This window comes from Hydractinia symbiolongicarpus, chromosome 6, assembly GCF_029227915.1.
Source record: "Hydractinia symbiolongicarpus strain clone_291-10 chromosome 6, HSymV2.1, whole genome shotgun sequence".
Lineage (NCBI taxonomy): Eukaryota > Metazoa > Cnidaria > Hydrozoa > Anthoathecata > Hydractiniidae > Hydractinia > Hydractinia symbiolongicarpus.
Genome location: NC_079880.1, coordinates 15,737,026 through 15,755,249, shown reverse-complemented (window position 1 = coordinate 15,755,249; position 18,224 = coordinate 15,737,026). Strand labels below are relative to the sequence as shown.

At 43.3% G+C, this 18,224-nt stretch overlaps 2 protein-coding genes across 2 annotated transcripts; one reads left to right on the top strand and one right to left on the bottom strand.

Annotated features, from left to right (window-relative positions):
• Nucleotides 1-1,341: 1,341 nt before the first annotated feature.
• Nucleotides 1,342-2,196, bottom strand: LOC130648090 (uncharacterized). The gene has a single exon (XM_057454111.1). It carries the CDS (start codon nt 2,194-2,196, stop codon nt 1,342-1,344), a length of 855 nt encoding a protein of 284 aa, XP_057310094.1.
• Nucleotides 2,197-6,168: 3,972 nt separating this feature from the next.
• On the top strand, nt 6,169-7,192 carry LOC130648089 (uncharacterized). Its single transcript, XM_057454110.1, has 2 exons — nt 6,169-6,656; nt 6,721-7,192. Exons 1-2 carry the CDS (start codon nt 6,169-6,171, stop codon nt 7,190-7,192), a joined length of 960 nt encoding a protein of 319 aa, XP_057310093.1.
• Nucleotides 7,193-18,224: the final 11,032 nt, after the last annotated feature.

The window sequence follows — 18,224 nt, the reverse complement described above, 5'->3', positions numbered from 1 at the left end:
CTGGCTGTTATTATGCTCTAAATAATAATGATGTGTATAAAAATAAGGGCGATAACAAAATTAAGTTTGGTTAAATAAGGCTATGCCAAATACCTGATTTATCCTTCTCTGGAGTTTTTAACAATTTTTTCTTTAGAATTAGGATTCAGATGTCCACATGGTCCATGAATCATACACGATCGTACAATTTCAAACAGCTCAGGGTGTTCCTGTTGATTAGGAATTTCTGCTGAAATAACACTGTCTATGTCATCTGCATCCCTAAGTTTGTCATTGGGATCTAAATGAATTAACAAATGACAATGAGGCAAACCCCTCTTTTGAAATTCTATAACATACACATGTGCTATAGTCTTACCTAGAACTCCCATTTCAGTAACATCTTTAAGGAGTTCATTTAGTTTCAATTTAAAAACTCGAGAAACTAAATCAGGCCGATCGTGTGCACGTTGGCCTGCAAACAAATTTTCTGTAATTTCACGCCATTTTGGATTGCACGTAAAAGTCAGAAAAAAATCAGGTTTTCCAAACTTACCAATAACTGCCATAGCATCTTGATAGTTTTGAGCCATGGCACGTGGACTTCCTTGAAAACTCGAAGGAAGAACAACAATACGACCTGGTTGAAGGCCTCGCTCTTCAGCTCGTGCATTCAAATGGTCAGCTAAACCTTCATAACTATCAACACGAAGGTTGGTTTGATTTGCTCGAATGTAATTTAAATTATTACCTTCAACTTTAACATAAGAATCAACACAATACTAATGAAACAATTTTTTACCATAATGAATCGGGCTGAAATATTCCCGAGCAGCTAAACGGTAAGTATAATACTGCAACATTGTAGTAGTGTTGCGAGTACGGGTTGCACGTACAGCAACATGAGGTATCCTATTATGCCAACCTGGTTCACCCCTTGGAAAAAAAAGAGGATACACCATTGGATTTTAAGTTTGCAGACATTGTGGAAATATTCTGTAAATCACCTCCACGCGGATAGATAACAACATCCCTGTTTCCAGGAGGTGCTCCATCTTGGCCAACAAATACTGCCGCAACTTCATCATGATGTGGCAAGTTGTAGCGCTTTCGGTCATTGCCAACTCTCATGTACATACGCACTTCAGATGGAGCACGGTTTTGTGCTGCTGCCTGATTCAATTCTCCAGCTTCAACTTCAGCCATGTACCTATAGGCAGCAGCAAACGGGCTTACTCTGTCCATAACATCTTGAACAGTTCGCATCACGTCTTCACGACAGCCATTATTTTCTTGGCGTGCCATTCTTTCGTTGAGAGCCCTACCTGCTTCATAAATATAAAGTTGGTTAAAAACAGGGGTTTATCCTTCAGGAGGGTGAAGACCCCCAACACGATGCCATATTTGACCACAGATACGAAAGCATGGTGGTCCACGGCCAGGTGGGGGGCGAAGGTTTGCTCCAAAAGAAGCAAAGGCAACGGCACTATTATACTTACGTATATTTGACTGAAAGTTTTTTGCCTGAACAGTATCTGTATTTGTTAATAATTCCCCAAGCTGCTGAGGGTAAGGAGACAAATTATCTAATGCAACTTTACCAGTGTGACAACATTTAAAACAATTTTCATTTTCAAACTTTAAAGCTTGACAATAATCACATTTTTTGTCCATAGCACCTAAAAAATATAAATTAGGCAATACATTTTGACGTGCAATATTATAATACGGCGCATTATGCATTTCTCGAGCCATGGCTTGTCTATGAGCATTTTCAGCACGTCTATTGGCAGCCTGCTCATTAGATTCTAATTGTCTAGCAACAACGTGCCGTTGAGCATCCATAACTTGTCTGTTGCGAGTTTGCTGAGCTGATTCTGCATTGCGCCTAGCCGCATGTCTAACAGCATCATTATGCCGCCTATTATTGGCCTGATCAGTCGATTCCAATCGACGTAAAGAGGCAACACATTGAGCATTTTGCCTGCGTCTAGCTAAGGAAACATCATCATTATCTGATAAACGTGGTACTACATTTCTTTGCATTTCTTGTGGCAATTCAAAATTTTGGGAAATATGTGGTCTTTGCCTCAAGATGGCACCTACCAAACCTTGATTATTGTCATGCTGTTGCAACACAAACCTACCTAAATTATTAAACAGCCTAAAACCACGAACAGTATTACTGCTGTCATTAATTCCAGACTCATTTGACATTATATATATATATCCTGATTAAAACTAAATGAAACAAATTATAGGTATATACCACAATTCCTAAAATGAGAAAAGAAAATGATTTATATATATGTATAATTATTAATGAAGCTAACTTGTTCAAATTTAAGAACTATAGAATTTCTTACTCGCAGTTTCTATGTTCCAAGTTATATAGATTCTGATAACCTTTGTTTTGGTCTTGTATCTATACTAAAAACCATAATAGAAAGAGAAACTCTTTTAACTTAGGTAGCTAGTCTTAAAAACATATACATAAAAACACAACCTGCCTTTAATACAAAAGGCTAGCTGTATATATAGGATACTTTAGCTAGACAGGCTTCTTTTCACACATTTGTAACAGTCTTGTGGCAGGCAAACAGATAAGGATGACGTGAGTAGTGATGTAAAGAAGCTAGTTAGACTGCTAAAAAATGTAGATAAACTGATATTTTGCTGTCTTTATCTACAACTATGGCTACAACTATGGCTACTTCTTTCCTTTCTTTTTCTTAACTAACTAACTATGACTGAAATCTTTAGCTTTTAACTAAACTTTTTATACAACACTGTAAACAACGATCCATGTGCTCAACACATTTGTGTAGCATTTTAAATAATTAAACATGCAGATTAGTTACGCACCTGGGGATACAATTATGCTAGCTTTGTTGTTATAAACAAATCAGAAAACGAAAGTATAAGAAACATTTCCCTTCTCTTTTTATTTCACTTTGATTTATGCGCACCTACATTTTCGCCTGAATAGGATATTTCTTAACGTAGTAAAAGTAAAACTCATAGTTAACTTGAAAGCTAGCTGATGTGCTGTAGCTATATTTGTTAAAATGTGATTTGTTCTCTGTATTTTAAAAAATACCATCAACATTTTTATATTTTTATATTTGAAAACAAAGATGTATTAGCTACCCTATTTATTAACACAACAGTGAAAGAGGAGAGAGTATTTAAAACTTTACCTGTAAATCCCCTTTACACTTCTCATTAACTGTATTATTTGTTGTTCTTTTTATTTTCTCACGGTTTTTTTTTGTTAATTCGCCTTTTTCTTTCTCTTCTAAATTTTTTAAGTTTTTTAAGTTCGTCTTTTGTCGCGAGAACTTTAAAAACAATTTTTTTGTTTGTTTGTTTTTACGCCAAGGAAACTTTCTATTCGAATGCCGTCCCGTTCGAAAGTACGTATTTGAACGAATCATACTGCTTATTTTCTATCACGTGGTTTCTAACGGCTGCGAGACAAATGTAAACAAAACAAAAAAACTCGAAAAACTCGCGCATTCGGGTGGTAAAAAATATCGTGTTTGCAAAAGTGACAGACAGACACACTTAGCGTATTATTATAAGAGATGTTGGAGAATGTACAACGAAAGCCAGTTAAGCCGGTGGTAAAACATCCAACACCAGAGGCCATGGACATTATTGAGAGGCATGAGATGCTAAAGACCTGTCCAACTATAGGGGGTAAAATCCGCGAATGGTATGATTGGATTTTGCTAAAATCTGAAATGGACACCTTTGAAAAGGAGGAACTGAGAAAAAATCGTTCGATCGTGAAAACAAAGATGAGTGGATGGTACAACTGGTTAGTGGATGCTGTTCCCAAGCCCCTAAAGGAGGGGGTCAAGAGAACCTATGCGTCCTTCAAACGTAAGGTTATAAATCTCTATCATAGTGGGACTAACATCATCGCGAGACCTTCGCTTCATGATGAGGTGGAAAACGAGGCTGAGGAAGACTACCTCGAAAATAATAAAAATCTATATGATCAGCCGGGGCAAGATATTACACCTCAGGAACATAAGCACGCGTTGCACAAAACATTTAAAAGTTTCCGCATCCTTGGTATAGGGGGAGCCGACGTCGACGGGTATATAACAATGGTGCGGCCCAACATGAAAACCTTGATCGAGGACCAGGTAGGGGAAATGGGATCAGCAAAGGTACAGATGTCCCTATGGATCATGCGGAAGAAAAAAATAATAACAAACTCGGAGGAGGTTAACGCTGAGTACATCGAGGTGAAAAAAATCTTTAACAGCAAGATGACAGAAATCTTCCAAGGTAGCGACGTAGACGACGTACTGGATAGGATGTTTGCTAATATCAAGACACACTTGGAACATCCGGCACTTCCACAGAGTGGCTTCACGATTAGTCGAATTCTATACCTTGATGTAGACTTTCATAAACTTTTGTTAACAAAGGGTTCATCATATATAGAACTACCTAAATGGATAGCGTCAAAGAAGGCCATCATTAACCCAGTGAATGAAGATGAGGAATGTTTAAAGTAGAGTGTCATAGCATCCCTACACCATGCAGAGATCGGAAGGAACTCGAATCGAATATATCAGATGCAGCGCTATATAGATCTCTATAATTGGGAGTTCCCGACAACTATCAAGGATATATCCAAGTTTGAGAAGAACAACACGGACATCGCAGTAAACGTGTTGTATGTCATGGGTAAGAAGATCAACATCCTGCGACGATCTGAACACAAAATTAAGCGTAACAAGCAGGTGAACCTGCTGCTTATCATGGATGGTCAAAAGGCCCACTACACAGCTGTCAAAAGCCTATCGCGATTATTGGGGAAGGAGAATAACTGCCTGCAGGCATTTAACACGGTTGAATCGAGACGTAAGCATTATGGATACTACAAGGATCACGAGGCGGTGAAAATCACAATGCCAAAAGAGGCTGAGAAATGGTTGCAATATAGGGATGATCATCAACAATTCAAGGTACTTTTTGCAATATATGCGGACTTTAAAAGTTTACTCATCCCAATGAAAAAACTGAACAAGCATGTACCGTCTGGTTGGTGTACCTATAGTACATTTGCATACGTCTTCATACCAGATCCCTGATAGTCTACAGGGGTGAGGATTGTGTCACGAGGTTCGTGAACAACCTGGAAGATGAGGTGAAGCGGTTATATAAGACATTCCCGCAAAAACCAATGTTAGAACTGACAGAGGTGTTAAAAAGGGAACATAACGAGGCCTCGGAATGCCATATATGTTTAAAACCCTTTAATCACGAGAATAATCGCAAAGTTTGGGACCACTGTCATTATACAGGCTTGTATAGAAGCGCCGCGCATAACAGCTGTAACCTCAAATACAAGATACCTAATCGCATACCCGTCATCTCCCACAACCTAAGCGGCTACGACGCGCACCTGTTTATTAGGGAACATGGAGAAAAATATAACATACAGGATATTGGTTGCATAGCAGAGAATACTGAAAAATATATCAGCTTCAATGTTAAAATCAAGGTACCACTTGCAGGTATGGGTGATGGTGAGGTGTACAAGAAGATAGAGATTAGGTTCATCGACAGCTGCCGGTCCATGCCGTCAAGTCTGGACAAACTAGCAAGCAACCTCACTGACGAACAGTGTAAAAATCTTCGCTGGTTTTTCAACAAGGATGTATACCCGGCGTATACCCGTACGAGTACATGGATGATTGGCAACGATTTGAAGAGTTGGAGCTACCTCCTAGGGATGCCTTTTATAGCAAGCTAAACATGAATGGGATTAGTGATGAAGACTATCAATATGCAAAAAAGGTATGGAATTGTATGGATCTTACTAACATGATGTGTATCTTAAAACAGACGTCCTCCTACCGGCAGACATTTTTGAAACATTTCGAGACGTATGCTTGACAAATTACCAGCTTGATCCTACCCATTTCTACTCCGCACCTGGCTTGGCATGAAAGGCAGCACTTAAGTATACCATGATTAGGTTAGGGCTCCTTACGGATCCCATATATGTTCCTGATGTTTGAAAAAGGTATCCGTGGAGGTATAACCCAGGCGGTACACAGGTTTGCGAGGGCTAATAATAAGTATATGGGAGACCAGTATAACCAGGATGTTGAGTCATCATACCTGCAGTATTTGGATGCGAACAACCTGTACGGATAGGCAATGTGTCAAGATCTCCCAACGGATGGCTTCAAGTGGATCTCAAACGTTGACGAATTTAGCGAAAAGAGAATTGCGAAGCTTGTCGAAAAAAACAAGTATGGATACTTGCTCGAGGTTGACATAGACTATCCTGAGAGGCTACACGACAAGCATAACGGGTTACCGTTTTCACCTGAACGCATGACGATTAACAAGGTTGAAAAACTGGTACCAAATTTAAAAAACAAGCGTGGATATGTGGTACATATCAGAGCTCTAAATGAGGCTATAAAGCACTGGCTTGAATTGAAAAAAGTACATAGGGTCATTCAATTTAATCAGGAACCATGGCTTAAAGGGTATATAAATCACAATATGAGGCTAAGAACTGCTGCCAAAAATGACTTTGAGAAGTATTTCTACAAGTTAATGAACCTCTCGGTGCTCAACAAGACCATGGAGAATATTAGAAATCATCGGAACATTCAGCTGGTTACCAACGAGGACAAGTATATAAAACTCGTGATGAAACCAAATTTCAAGGTTGGAAGCCGTTTCAGTAAAACCTCTTAGGTGTAGAGATGGGGAAGACGGAGGTCAAAGTGAGCAAAGCCGGTGTATATATGCCAGGCAATCCTGGACCTGTCAAATCATGTATAAATTTCACTATGACTTTATGCACCCAAAATATGGTAGCAAATTGCAGCTCTGTTACATGGACACGGACTCCTTGTGTAACATAAGAACAGAAGATTTTTATCGTGACATTGCGCAGGATGTTGAGGACCGTTTCGATACGAATGCTTATAATTTAGATGATGGGAGACCTCTTCCTCTGGGGAACAAAAAAGGCCTCATGAAGGATGAATTAGGTGGAAAAAGTATGACCGAGTTCATCACCCTGAGAGCAAAGTTATATGCTTATGAGAGTCTTACAAAAGAGGACGGTAACAGGAAAGCGAAGGGCGTAAAAAGATGTGTTACCAAGAAGTCTATCACTTTTAACGACTATAGACGATGCTTGGAAGAGGGCATTGATATATAGAAAAGTTAGGTTTCAATTCAAAACAAGAATCATCAAGTATATACCCAAGAGGTTAACAAATTAGCACTTAACAGGGTAGATGACAAAAGGCTTGTACAGCATGACCAGGTTAGCACGCTAGCCCGTGGCCACTGCCGTCGGTCCGGCACCAGAGAATAACTAAATGGAAGTGTGTTTCTATATCGCTATACTTTTACCGTATTGGCGATAGGAGTAGGCATCTGGTACAAATTTGGTAGAGGCAAAAATGAATTTCACAAGCCAGCGACTCATCCAGAGCCTCAACAAGGCAAAGCCCAGCCTCAGATTGACATCTTCAAGATGCATTTTTTCGGTAAAAAATTACATTAAATAAATGACTACAAGCAAAGCTCACATGGATAGCAACGTAACTCCCAAGAAAAAAGAAATTTTAGATATGTTGTACGAGACTGTCGTAAATATCTTTCACATTTGCCTATGCACTGGCAGGTAAGAAATTTCTGGGTATAACAAGACCATCTGCCAAAATGGATACCAACGATGATCTCAAAATGGTGGCCTACTTTGCTACAGGGAGAGCAAGTCGCGAAATGGCTGTGAAGAAAGGGTGGATTCCCGCGAGTATCGTGCCAAAACCTAAACAAGCGTCTAGTAAAATTTCTGTTTGTTGTAGAGAGACAAACAGAAATCAACATGGAGGGGGCTAAGAAATGTTCCAAATGTAAACATTTTTTATCTATGAACAATTTCAAGATTAAACGTAATGATCGGCCGGGACAACAGTGCATCAAATGCCTTGATGCTAACAAGATGTCAAAGGAGCGCACAAGGTGCCCGAATCAAAGACAAAGATACAAATGTAAAAAAGTGGCGGTGGTGATATCGCTTGCGTTGCAAGACCCCGCAAGGCTCTACATAAAAACAAGGAACTCATAGCTACGCTGAGGGCCCATATTGTAACTCAGTTTCTGAGGGAATGACCTGGGACAATTATAAATTTTTGCACATTGATCACAATATTCAAGTATCAAGAAAATGGCAATGCTCCGAGGCTTGCTGAGGTTGCTAGGATATTACACCAACACGCAATCCATGTAGGCGAGTCTCGGAATAGGCGGGGCCTTTAAAACAAATATGGACCTAGACCCCATCAGAATAGATAGAGAAATTAAAGGTACCCAACAGGATGAGAATTATCTACGTCTTTACACCCTGTTCACATACGACATCGTACCTCGGTACATTGAGCTGTTGAAAACACCGATCAAAATACCTTTTTTTAACCTCGCACCCTGCTCTGTCAGCCAGGAGAAGGCACGGCTCGTTAAGAGATATCGCAAGGTACTGCGGTACCTAGATGGTAAACTATCGTTTAACCCACTACCTCCCGAATACCATACTCGAAAGACCAAGTTCTTCCCTGCCTGCCGGGGGTCTCTTGTTAGTAACCATGAGGGCGTATGGATTTGTTCTACTTGCGCTGCGACGTACTAAAAAGTCCATTCCAAAAAATGGTCCCACTAATAAAATGATGCTAGACGTTGTGAAGGAACATCACGCGGCAATCTTTACGGACCCGACGTCTTGCAGGAAAACGCAACGTGTCCTGGACCTGTTGGAAAATGAATACAGACACCATTTTTACAATATCATCATCCTATGCCCTACTATATGATGGAATACCACCTATTTAGAAAGAGCCTTGCTCTGGAGGGACGAATATGTGTTCCTGATCGATCCTAAAGATCAACTGTTGGAATGGATAGGGAAATTATCATCGTTACTGGCAGGTGAAGAGACGTTGTTCATTGTGGATGACTGTATAGCCGACTAGAGCCTCGATAAAAAAGGCAGCCCTTGCTGTCAGTGGTAGGTATAGGAAGCATAGTCTTGGCTATTAACGCAGTCGTATACTGCTTTTCCAAAAAAATTGAGACGACAGAAAAAAGCCTTGTTTTTGTGGTACCCGCATGAGAGGAGTGACATGAAAATGATAGACGAGGAAACCAACCTTATTTCCGATTGGGGGGACATCAAAGCTGAGCTGAAAAATCCAAGCATGCGTGCTTATACGTGAGATTAGAACATCCAAGAACTTGGAAAATCCTCGAATGAAATCTTCTGGCTGGCTTCCTTATATTAGAAATGTCTTCGCAACTTTCTCTCTTCAACGCATCACCTGCAGGAGCCATTGAGACTTTGTTTGATGAGCAAAATCAGCCTCTATTCAAAAGTGTAATTTTTAATATTTGACCGAGGAAGTCAAAACAAGGCAAGAAATTGTGGGGTGGAAGGGGAACGGTGCCACCGTCCCCCTTGCAAGAGGGAAAAACTCATACGATGTCGTCATTACATTAAACGGCGCCCTAGAGATTGCTGTCAAGTCAAGAAAGCCCAAGGCCGTAGCTTTGACAAAATGGTTGGCCGGAAGGGGGTGGAAAAATTACATGAGACCATCAAGGATAGGAATATGGCCCTGGCATTTCTCGGGGATGAGATTGAGGATAGGGATAACCTGCTCGTGTTGTTGGGGGATGAACGTGCAGCACAGACTCAGAAAAATGCAAGGTTTCGGGAAAGACATGTACCACATACCCAAGATCCAGGTAAAGACAACGTCATCATAATTCATCGCAAGTACAGCGCACAGGACGACGACGACTACCATCATCTTCCCTATTATTGCACGCGTGTTCAGAGGCGCAATATTAGCAAGAAGAGATTGTGGTTCAAGGACAACTTTCCAGGCGCGGAGGAGATTGTAGTTATAGACTTTAATAGGTTTGAAGAGGAGGAGCATGTGGAGCGTTACAGAAACCATTTCGGGCTTATTGATCTTACTCGAGATGATTTGTACGATTTAGGTGTTCCGGCATTAGATGACTAGGCAGACGCTAATTTTTACTACTTACAAGAGTAGTAAAAATTATGCTCACACATTATGTATTGATTTCAAACCAACCCCTAAAAGAAGACCAAAATTGGTATGATGCCTTCGTCGCAACTACCAAGCTTTAACATCCTCTGGAGGTACCTGAACGTCCTCCAGAACCAGCATCAATTCCTTTGACACGAAGCTTCTTTCAGGGCCGTCCTTCAGATAGTACAAAAGACGACTACCCAATACTATTTTGTCCAACCTATACATTTTCCTGCTCCAAAAGGCGTCAGTTGCTCGTCTCTTTTGATCACCATGCTCTTCCCCAGGCTGCAAAAGGTAGAGGTACAAACCATCCTCAGGTAGGGGCTTTTCTTCCGGGTATTGTTGACTTTTCGCAAGCATTACTTCATCCAGCTTGATTTCCCTGCTAGGTTTTATGCCAATCATGGTAGTCTTGGTATTGTTGAGACTTTTGACGATAGCATACAAGTGTTTCACCCAAATACTACTAGTATCCTCAGAAACCAGCTCCTGTGCATCCTGAGGCTTGAAGAGCCTTTCAGTAAGTACCTTGTTATAAGACTGTACAAAAACCGTGAACGTATGGTGTTACTTAGTGGTGGCCCTCTTTATCTCTACCCGCTTATCCTATAATACCTTCGTTACATTTGATTTGAATTCAGAACCATTTGAATGTCCCTAATCATGTCCGCGACTTCGCTGGCCTTTTTGGTACGCAGAGGTCTCGCGACCTTATACCTCGAAGCCACATCCATCCCTGTCAATATATACTTGTAGGTGTTACCATACAACTTATCGTGGGGCATATACAGTAGATCAAACTGATGCATCTCATTGGGCCTCGTAATGGTAAAATGGGGGTAATCGATAAGTTTCGGGCCTTCAATATGCTTGAGAAACAACACTTGCCTAGACAACCAGTGGGTGACCTTCTTTTTTGAGAGACCAGCTTCTGAGGGAGGCAACTTGATAGCCTTGCGTCCAGTCCAGAGATGTTCTGGCATGTAGTAAATTTGACTTAGCTTTTCCGCCTCTTCTTCGGTAACGATATGTGGTTTTGACATGTTTTATTATACCTGTCAAAAAACATTCTACAAGTACTTGTATGCTACAAATCCTAGAAGAGACAAGGATCCAACAATGAATGTGAGTTCCCCATCTTTTTGCTGGAGAGAAGGCGTTTAGTAATCCGACAATTTCGGGACCTTGGATGCGATGCAATAGTTGTACATATCGTCGTCCAGCTCCCTCAGGCTCTTCCAAGCCCTTAGTTGTAATTGCCGTTTTTTATTAGGTTTAATAAAAAACGGCAATTACGACTAAGGTCGATCTTAGCCTGTCGGTCTTGTACCCGCTGTGCTTGAGCATTTTGCAATTTTTCCATCGCTTCGTCGTGTCCTTTCCGTTCCGCCTCGCCGTGTCCTGAGAGTTTGCTAAATAGGAAGTTAGTGCCACTGAATGCTAGGGCGTTAATCACAGCACCTGCAACAAGAACAGCGATAGTTGCCATTTTATTCAGTATTCCACAGAGTGGAAGCACCCGACTAGTATGTTTAATTGAGCATCCTGCAGCAAGTACACGTAACACCTGGAATCCCCGGTGCCGTCGGCTTTCTTGGTCATGTACAACGTAATCCCATCGCTCAGACGTTAAAAAGGCCTACCGGACCCATGTAGGGTATCATCAGGAGAGGCTTGCAAATCGATAAACAACGGATATCTCTCGTTGAAGAATTGGCCAATCGTCACATTCAATGTGTGACTGCCGGAGAGGTTAACGACCTGTTCCAGGTGGTCTTTGGGGAGCATCGCATGACTATACAATTCGTTGAGTTCACCTTCCACCGTGACGCTTATCTTCTCGATCTTTGGGTTATAGAAGACTTCGTTGGCGCCAATAGGCCTTCACTTTTGAGGGGTCTACAAAGAGTAGTAAGACGCCTTTCAAACTCTTTGCAGGGGTATCGATTTGAAGGTTGTAGCTGGTGTCAGCCTTTTTCATGGTGACCACCTTACTACGGAGTATCCTTTCGTAGGCAACGATAGTCTTGCATACCTTGACATCGTGGCACTAGCGAGACCTTCATGAGTGATCTTGTCGAGTTCTAGCTTGATATTTGTGATCTTATATGTGGCATCTGCAGCCTTGACTGCCGCGCTTCCAGAGGCTGCTGTCCCTGCATCCTTTATGACGTCGCCGTACAATGCAAAATGTAGGACAAACTATAGCCTTTCATGGATCCCTGCCTGGTAAAACGCCAGGTCTCTCGTCAGCTCAGACATCTTGCCTAAAGGAATACAGAAAGTGTTACCATAGGCCGCAGCGATGACTTTGTCCTCATCTGTCCCTACATACAATACTCCACAGAATGAAACCGCATTTATTCCGGTTGTTTGCCCTTCTTGCAGTCTTTGCAGCAAGCCATCTGCTTTCCAAGAGGCATATTTGACTGCCTTTACAGTCCTTACAATAGGCCCTCCTTTTTTCATGCCGGCATATATCTCTACCACCGCATTCTTTACATTGGGATCTCCGCCTACAATGAGGGCATATTTGGCTGCCCTTGCACTCTTTGCAATAGGCCCTCACCCTACCATGGGGGCACCTATTGCGTTCCCGTGACGCCTTCTTTTTATCCAGGCAATATAAACAACTTGTTTCCATCCTTTCATTTTTCAACACCCTAAACTCATCTAGGGCCGACACTTTCTTACACTTCGGGCAGCTCTTGGTTCCATCCAAGTTTTTACTCTTCTTGGATTCCTTGCAGCGATACCTAAATTTCTCATGAGGACAAATCTGACTGCCTTTGCATTCTTTACAGCAAGCTCTCCTTTTTTCATGCTAATAAATTTGACTACCCTTGCACTCTTTACACTGGGATCTTATCCTTTCATGCTTACAAAACTGACTACCCTTGCAGTCCTTGCAGCAAGCCCTCTGTCTCTCATGGGGACAAATCTGACTCCCCCACTAAGCAGCTGGATGAAATGAATTGCCTGCTTAAGGGGATGAAACCCAGCATCCTCGCCATACTTCCGGTGAAGGAGTTAACTGCTTGGGGAGACATCCTTACGTAGAGTTTCGATAACCCCACGTACCTCCCCTTAATGGTTTCAATCGACAAGCTGGAGTTCATGTTGACGGACGAGTATCACAAGGATAAGAACGTTTCATTCGTGGGAATAACGATGTACTTGCTGATAAAATAAATGACAGACATTGCTAAGCTTTACCCGAGTTTACCTTCTGCACCTCCGGAGGGTACGGAGGATACTTCACAAGTCTACAGGCTCAAGTCTGATGCTTTCCACTGACGATAGGCTTCGATTTTTCGAGGATCAGTACTGCTACTATACATGTCCGGGTCACGAACCAATCCGGAACAAACTTGAGCACCGTAGGATCATCTTGAACTACCATAGTGCACATTTCCCGGGTCTTAAGCTGGTCTGGAACAAACTCGAGTAGCGTAGGATCCCATTCAACGGCTTCCGTGCACATTTCCTGAGTCTTGAAATGGTCTGGAACACATTTGAGCATCCAGGGGGGGATGCTCAAATATGACGCGAGAAATGTGCCACAGTGCACATTATGTATGGGAAGTACCCTGAGGGATGATATCCTGTGCGTAGGAATTGTCGGAATTGCTAGAATTAGGGAATTTCCCTAATCTCGATGATATCGTGTGCGTGCGTGTGCGCTTGCGCTTCAAGCCCCCATTTAAATCTCTCCCGGCGTGCCAAAAAACTGCCCCCATGGTAGGCGGGGGGAGCAGTATAAAGACTGTGGAGGAAATCAAATATGCCACCATGAAAGGGTGAGGGCCTAATCTGTCATAGTCGCCCTTTGTAAACTTTACCTTGTTATCGAAGGCCCATCCCATGATGTCCTGCAGTGGTTGATCGATTATCACATCGTACCCCTCGTTAACCCTAACCCGACAAAATCCGTTTCTGAGTACAAAGAACTTGATCCTATCCCCTGCTTGAATGTTGACTATGGCCGCGAGATCCTCGATTCGATATAAACACCCCTTGATCGTGATGCGGACGTCCGGGTCCCCGACTTGGACGCCGCCTTATAGATGTTGATCTGACTCTTAGTGAAAAGATTCAGCCGCGTGGGTCGAATGCTGATTGACATCAGAGCGTTACTCCTGCCCTTCTCTAGGCGAGGGTTGAATGTCGTGGGGTTCTCTATATCCGTGACGTAGAGTTGTCTCATGTTTATTTGAAGAAACATGAGCACTCACTCGTACAACCCGAAGGCAAAGTACGTACCCAGCCATGGGCGCTATTTGAAGGGAGATGACCTTTCAACGTAGGACATCGTTATTGACGCGAAGAGGCCCTTGTTCATGGTGAAATTTCCACGAATTCCACTCAGGTACAGCAGTGAAGGAGTGAAGCAGCCACCCTTGCAGTATTTGGTCCACTCAGCTCAATTTTGCCGTCTTTTGCGCAACATCCGCTTGCGGTATTTCCATGCAGCATCTGACTGCTTCTTTGCCCCTTGTTTGTGCTGTTTACCGATTCCACGTCTACTTCCAGATCCGCAAAGTTCTATCGGAACTCAACCTCTCTCTGCCGGGCTCCGATAGATTTCGACGTCTCAACAACCCCTTCAACAAGCAAAAATTCCGGCAGCTGGTTCGTGAATTTGGAGTAAGCAACAGCGAGAGTGCATGCAGGAACGAAACCCTCTTTAGTAGCTGGCAAAGTCATCGCTCGGACTATCCTGGTGCAGGCCCCAGCTGTCTTGACGAGGACTCGTGGAGTCGGTGGATCCCGGAAAAATCCCAGAGCCTCACTCGTATTGGTCTCGAGCGGCTCTCCCAAAGTGTGCGGTTCTATGCCTACGTGATCCTGGAGAGTCAAGCAAACGCGAGATATGGCATCCTTGGCAACCAAGGAAACGCTATCGACGCTGAACGCTTGTACTTGACGACCTTCGAAGAGCTGATCATTAGACCTAGCGACACAGGTAAGAAGAATGCCTAGTTCCAAAATGTGCTCAAGTACGCGCGGTCCAAGATCGATTTGAGCGTTGCTCATGGTGTCTATTTGATTCCGAGTGACATGAGCCTTCATTTCGGGAATGTCGTGAATTTCACGAACAAAATCCCCATCAGTAAAGAGTACTTCGATATTGGGGTTAACCCTAAAATTAAGGCTGCCAGACCACAGATTTTCAAGCATTAAGTACCAATAGCGCAGGGTCTGCCACACCCCCTGCAACAACGCGGGACACAGTCCCAGAGTCGCTAGCGGTCGATGCAGCAACAGAGTCGCGGGCTGCGCTAGCACACGATGATACCAAGGCTACCATTATCACAGTGGGAGTAGGGCTAATCCTCACTTACATTTGGTTGAAGTAAAGGTCTAATTTATTGATCAACAAATCAGACTCAACGATCTTTTACCACCCCTCTTGCTCCTGTTCCCCATATAAGCCACAACAATACCCACAACACCAACAGCAGCCAGGTACAGATACTGAGCCGCGTACTCTACAAACTTGGCAGCTACCCGAAAACGAACGACACTACACTGCCAATAATGCCAGGAAGAGCTGAACCTGCTTTGCCTGCTAGATACTTCAAAAATCTCCCTAGTCTCTCTAGTTGTTTCCGTACAAAACCTATGCCTCCTCCTCCAGCACTGCCTCCTGCTACGGCACCTGTACTTCCTGCCGTAACGGATAGTACAATGGTGGAAACCAAAAGGCCAATGGCCGAGACGATACTTGCTATGGTCATACCCTGTTCCCCGAAGAGAGTTTTGAGCTTCTCCAGCGAAGGCATGTCATCCCCTGCAATTTTCATCAACGCGGCCTTGATGTTTTCCAGATGCTTAAAAATCTTGGAGGAAAGTAGACCGTGCCTATCCAGTACAACATTCCTATCCTTCTTCAATTTATCAATATCCTTCTCAAGATCGGCGATGTCCTAAATCCTTCGCATCCCAGCTTTCTGCTTTTTGAGTTCTTTCAGATTGCCCTCCTTTTTGTTGATTTCACTACCATATTTAATAATCTCATCCTTCACTTCCTTGATATTATTCTGTAAGGTTTCAATTTCGGATTTTAATCCCCCTATAGTAATGTCCTCGACGTCATCGTCGATACCAGCAAACGAAGTATCGACAAAAACCTCTGCATCATGTGCAAAATTTTGAATAGCCTCTATTGTTTCTATCTGAACAATCTCACCCCTCCTCCTCTTTACCCGAAGCCTTCTCCTCACCCCTATTCCATACAACAATATCAACCTTATTCGCGAGGTACTGGGCCTTCGCCCTGCTACCTTTGTTGGGTGTAACATAGTCGACAAAACCTAAGGTCTTCAACGCGTAGGTCCCAAGTCCGTCTCTATAGCTGTAATAGCTCTTAACTCACCGGTCTTAGTCGTAAACCCTATTTCCTTATAGGGTCTACCCCCCAGCGTTATCTCCCTAAAAACAAGCTTTTTACCCTCATCGGCCCTAAAATAATGATACTTTTTATCCTTTGGCGTCAATTCTAAATGCTCGCTAAGTTTAGCATAAAGATTGTCGACGGTTTCCTCTAAATCCTGTTCACCCAGCTCCACATCCAATCGCCTGCGCGCACCTCCCTACTGTTGTCCTGGCGTTAAGCTGGCATCAGTTTGAATGTCCTCGGGCCGAAGGATCTCGCTCTCGCTACTAAAGTCCTCGTCCCCGTGGTCAATATCTTCCTCCAACGTAAAGTCATCTCCTTCATATCCTGAATAAACGACATTTATTCAACGAAAAGCAACTACTAATGAAACCATGAGTTTTGGAACTAAGCTTGATCCGCACAAGGAGATCAAGACTATGCGGGCAATGAAAGGAAAGAAGCAGCGTGTCAAAGTTTCGCATATCCCCAGTACGATCAACCAGAACCAGGACCTGTACATCGACGTACCAAAAATGGGACAGAACGACGTAATTTTCCCTGGTTCTTTCAGGCTCCTATTCGACCTCGAACTCACTGGCACGAACACCAAGCGCACCATCGTCAGCAACATAGGCAAGGCCCAGGTTCAAAACCTTCGCATCTCTTTGAACGGCCACGAAGTGCATAACATCTCCGACTACAACGTGCTCGCAGTCTACCGGGATCTCTGGCTTGGCTAATTTGAGCGTCACAACAACCTGATTCTTGAGAGCATCAACCCCAATGACGGCACCATAAGAGCCCTGCAAGTCAAAGCCAGCGATCATGTAGGCAATGACGAGGAAAAGGCGATCGTGGCAGCCTATGGCAATACTTTGCTATCTCCCTCGGCAAGAAGTTCGAGTTGACAGCAGACCTGCCATTCTATCAAGCTGGATTATACGATAGGTTACAGTTCGTACTGCACTTCGCACAGCACAGCGATGTCATCAAAGATGGAGGCACGGCAGCCTCAGGGTCTACCGCAGCTAAACCAGCCGACAGTGCGTACAAGATCACCAACATCGTGCTCGAATTCGACAAAGTGAACAACGAGGGTCTCGCGAGTGCTATGATGTCACGATACTCGATATTAGCTCTGCCTTATGAGCGTGTACTCCGCAGCAAAGTTTTCACGATGAAAAAAGCCGACATTTCCTATAATCTTCAGATCGACACCCCAGCGTAGAGCTTGAAAGGTATCCTACTGTTGTTCGTGGATCCCGGGAAAGTGAAGGCTTACGCTGGTGCTAACGAGGTCTTCTACAACCCCAAGATCAAGAAAATCTCGATCACTGTCGAGGGTGAGCCTAATGAATTCTACTCGCATGCGATGCTACCCAAGGACCATCTCGAGCAAGTCGTTGAACTCTTCGGTAGCCATGACTCGGTGGTGACCAATGGGCAGTTCTTCACAGAAAGATACGCGCTCTTCATCGACTTCCGTGCGCCAACCGATCACAGCTTCTACGGTAGTCGAAGACCCCTGCAACGCTTGTCAGACGTTATAACCCAGAGGACGAAGAAAGCTGACGGAACTGGGGATATACGCTGCTATGTATACTAGCTCCAGGACGCTCAGCTTAACATTCTTGATGGGCGTTTCCACTCTGTGGAGTATTGAAATAAACATGGCAACAATCGGTGTTCTGGTGGCTGGTGCGGCTATCAACGCACTGGCATTCAGCTGTTCAAATTTCGTTTTC

Excerpts from the sequence above, each read along its gene's own strand:
- LOC130648090 (XM_057454111.1), bottom strand. The coding sequence starts at position 2,196 with ATGTCAAATGAGTCTGGAATTAATGACAGCAGTAATACTGTTCGTGGT.
- LOC130648089 (XM_057454110.1), top strand. The coding sequence starts at position 6,169 with ATGTGTCAAGATCTCCCAACGGATGGCTTCAAGTGGATCTCAAACGTT. Across the intron at positions 6,657-6,720 it reads CTGGTTACCAACGAGGACAA|GTGTAGAGATGGGGAAGACG; the intron begins GTATATAAAACT and ends AAAACCTCTTAG.